This window comes from Eleutherodactylus coqui, chromosome 12 (genome assembly GCF_035609145.1).
Source record: "Eleutherodactylus coqui strain aEleCoq1 chromosome 12, aEleCoq1.hap1, whole genome shotgun sequence".
In the NCBI taxonomy this organism is placed as follows: domain Eukaryota; kingdom Metazoa; phylum Chordata; class Amphibia; order Anura; family Eleutherodactylidae; genus Eleutherodactylus; species Eleutherodactylus coqui.
In genome coordinates, this window is record NC_089848.1 from 126078192 (window position 1) to 126082243 (window position 4052).

General features: G+C 50.7%; 1 protein-coding gene across 1 annotated transcript in view; it reads left to right on the forward strand.

Annotated features, from left to right (window-relative positions):
- Nucleotides 1–421: 421 nt before the first annotated feature.
- Nucleotides 422–4052, forward strand: part of MALRD1 (MAM and LDL receptor class A domain containing 1) — a 460314-nt gene continuing 456683 nt past the window's right edge. The window contains exon 1 of the mRNA XM_066584724.1: nucleotides 422–499. Within this exon, the coding sequence (XP_066440821.1) occupies nucleotides 422–499 (78 nt within the window). The remainder of the gene's footprint in view (nucleotides 500–4052) is intronic.

Genomic DNA, 4052 nt, shown 5'->3' on the forward strand with positions numbered 1-4052 from the left:
CACGGCATGTCACCGCTGCTCTTCCAGCTGACCTCCTCTGGCATTGCAGTTGTTTGTCACCTGTCACATGCTACACAACGCACCTTGGCTTTTGCTCACTCCCAGTCTTCTGCCCATAGGGCTCAACCAGTGCATGCTCCTTAATCTAGCCCCCCACCAATCACCAACCTATCCTGGCTATTTTAGGCATCCTCCCCTCATGGAGCATTGGCCTCATGTCCACGGGGAAAATCAGGCCCACTACGGATTCTCAGCAGGTCTCTCCTGCCCCGCGGACATGAGGGATGAAAATAGCAATTACTCACCTCTCGCCCGCTCCGGATCTTCCCTTCGCGGCGGCTTCATCTTCTCTCCGTCGCGGCCGGATCTTCTTTCTTCAGCCTGGCAGATGTGCACGGCACGTCAGTTGCGTGCCGCGAGCATGCGCCAGCCCGAAGGAAAAAGATCCGGCCGCGACGGAGAGAAGATGAAGCCGCAAAGAAGGGAAGATCCGGAGCAGGTAAGTTTATTCTGATTTTAGGTCTCCCGCGGATCCGGACGGCTTCCATAGGCTTCAATAGAAGCCTACGGGAGCCGTCCCCGTGGGAGACCCGCACGAGAATGGAGCATGGTCCGGATTTTTTCATGCTCCATTTAAAAAAAAATCCCTTTTATTGACCATCCGCGGGTATTTATCTACCCCGCGGGTGGTCAATGCATCCCTATGGGGTGCGGATCCACATGCGGGTGATCCGCTGCGGAATTTAAATAATCTTTTGCCGGTGGACATGAGACCTAAGCCATTTGGTCTCCTGCTGTCAGTTCTAACCCTTGCTGACTCTGACTATTACGACTTCTGTTCCCCCTGATCTCAGCTCTGTATTCCGGACTTCATTATCACTTTCTGCCTGCCTTGGCCTTCAGTCTGGACCTCGTTAATTCATCTGTGCTGCCAGCCATGACTATAGCCTGTGTTCCTACAAGACTCCTGTTCAGACCTTCAGGTACTGCGCCTCGGTCCAGTGCAGCGTCAGCAGTTACACCACTGGGATTAGCCGGATGAGTAATGGCTTGAGGACCGCGCAATGAAGACCATATCATGCTTGGAGGGGTCAAGGGTGAAAACCGGGGTTCTACAGATGCTGCCTACCCAGATAGCCCAAGGTCAAACTGGCGCGTGGCAAGGTGGATTCATATCTGCCTGCCTGACACAAAAATACTGACAAGCACCCAACGTTTTTGGCTTAGCATATTATCCTGAGCAGAACGTTTGATTTTTCACTCGGATTGATAGTCAATGTTTGAAAATTCGCTGCATGTCCTACATGTCCTATTCTGGTCGAATTCTCAGATAAGAGTAAGACCACACATCGGACAGCACATGGACGGGTTGTCCATATGCTGTCTGATGCGAATTGCACCCCAAAATCGCGGATGCAACCTGCACCAGCTGTGTGAATATGGCCTTATACTGGTTTTTGTGGCTAGCACTAATGTCTTGGATTTCTGGGGTCTTGGGTTTATTCTCATACTAGCCCCTTCTGTTCTCTAAGCTGGTGTGCTGAGATGGTTCCTGCAGGAAGTAGACAGCTCTGTTCCCACTGCAGTGGCCAGACTTAGTATTACAGGCAAAGTTTACATTGAAATGAATGGGAACTTTGCCTGTTATACCACTCCTGGCCACTGCAATGGGAACAGAGCTGTCTGCTTAGTTTACAGCACGAGCGCACTGGCTCGTGTGCAAAAGCAAAAATGAGAATGAACCAATTGAAATTAACTCTCTGCGTATTGTGCAAGCAAATTTTGCATGCATAAATACATGCGCAAAACGTCCGTGGGAAGCCATCCGCACTAAATTTCGGACATGCACGCAAAAAAGACTCGTTTATGGCACAAATACATAGATATTGGTCAGTGTGAACAAAGGTTCATCTGGACCTGTTAATTGGCTATATTGAGTCCGTGTGCTGCCAGTGGAATACACGTACGGCACACGGATGACAAATACGCCCTCTGAATGGACCAAACCAGTGACTGCTGCACGTCCTGCGCTTTCAGTAAGGCCGCAGACTGTAACCCACTATTATAAAACGGAATGTATCGCTCAAAGTAATTCTCCAATTTTGTGCTTTTCCAAATGAGACGCACACTTAAGTGACAGCTTCCCAGCGCGGATCCGTGGAGCTGTCCGCATATCATCACAGATGTGTTCTGCCGGCACGGCTGATTGGTTAGGACATAAATACTGTCTCATAATGTCATCATGTAGGTTTTATATGACAGAAGCATTTAGATTTTGTCGTTAACACTTGCAGAACATTGGCAGGTACCCAGCAATATGCACTGCTTGTCAAGACGAAATCACGCCCCTAGAAGGAGTTGTCTTTTGCTACAAAACTCGTCCTGCAATTCCATCTCAGGCAGATCTGTAAATGATGAGAGTTGTGGTGATTAGATGGACGGTCTTGTCACTGGAGGCTCTAAAACTGGTTCCCCCCTTGGCCTATAACAGGCTCTCGGAGACTCCCTGTGTGTAGTGACCTCTTCTTCCGCTTGTAGAGCTTGTTGGCCACTAGACGCCTCTACGACGCAGAGAAGAGATTTCACCCTGTTACCAGAGGGGGGCGCATTATTGGGATGTGAGAAGCCGGATGGTCGTATTGATGAACTGTCCCCGTTCTGACCTGACTGTTAGGAGGTGTTGGGACCAGTGGATGGGGGAACACAAGTTGACTGGGCTCAGGATGCCCCAGACAGACCACCAGTAGAGAGGAGCTTCTGACCAGACTGTTGGGAGGTGTTGGGACCAGTGGATGTGTGAGGGTACACAAGGTGACCGGGCTCAGGATGCCCCAGACAGCCCACCAGTAGGGAGGAGTATCTGACCAAACTGTTAGGAGGTGTTGGGACCAGTGGATGGTACCAGTGAATGTGTGAGGGCACACAAGGTGCCCGGGCTCAGGACCCCCAACAGACCACCAGTAGAGAGGAGCATCTGACCAGTCTGTTAGGAGGTGTTGTGACTAGTGGATGTGTTAGGGCACACAAGGTGACCGGGCTCAGGATGCCCCCTACAGACCACCAGTAGAGAGGAGTGTCTGACCAGACTGTTAGGAGGTGTTGGGACCAGTAGATGGGGGCACACAAGGTGACCGGGCTTAGGACCCCCAACAGACCACCAGTGGAGAGGAGCATCTGACCAGACTGTTAGGAGGTGTTGGGACCAGTGGATGCGAGAGGGCACACAAGGCCATCAGGACATCCTCAACAGACCAGGATCATCTGACAAGCCTAAGCAGCTCCAACTGTTAAGTTGCTCACCATCATTATAGGTCCTTGTGTCTGTCTGAACTATTTTCAGGCGCTTGAGCCTCCATGTTCACCCATCTCACATCCTAAATCAAAGCTAGAAGTAGTACCACACCATAGGGTACTAGAGCCTCCATGCTCCTGTATCACATCTTATATCCAAGCTAGAGGTGGTACAACAGGGTGCTAGAGCCTCCATGCTCCTGTATCACATCTTGTATCCAAGCTAGAGGTGTAACAACTGGGTACGAGAGCATCCATGCCCCTGTATCACATCTTGTATCCAAGCTAGAGGTGGAACAACAGGGTACTAGAGCCTCCATGCCCACCTGTATCACATCCTGTGTCCAAGCTAAAGGTGGAAACAACAGGGTACTAGAGGCTTCATGCCCACTTGTATCACATCTTGTATCCAAGCTAGAGGCGGTACAACAGGGTACTAGAGCCTCCATGCCCCTGCATCACATCTTGTATCCAAGCTAGATGCGGTACAACAGGGTACTAGAGCCTCCATGCTGCCGTATCACATCTTGTGTCCAAGCTAGAGGCGGTACAACAGGGTACTAGAGCCTTCATGCCCACCTGTATCACATCTTGTATCCAAGCTAGAGGTGGTACAACAGGATACTAGAGCCTCCATGCCCGGTCACATCAAATCTTGTACCCAAACTACAGGCGGTACAACAGGATACTGGAGCCTCCATGCCCCCTGTATCACATCTTGTATCCAAGCTAGAGGCGGTACAACAGGGCACTAGAGCCTC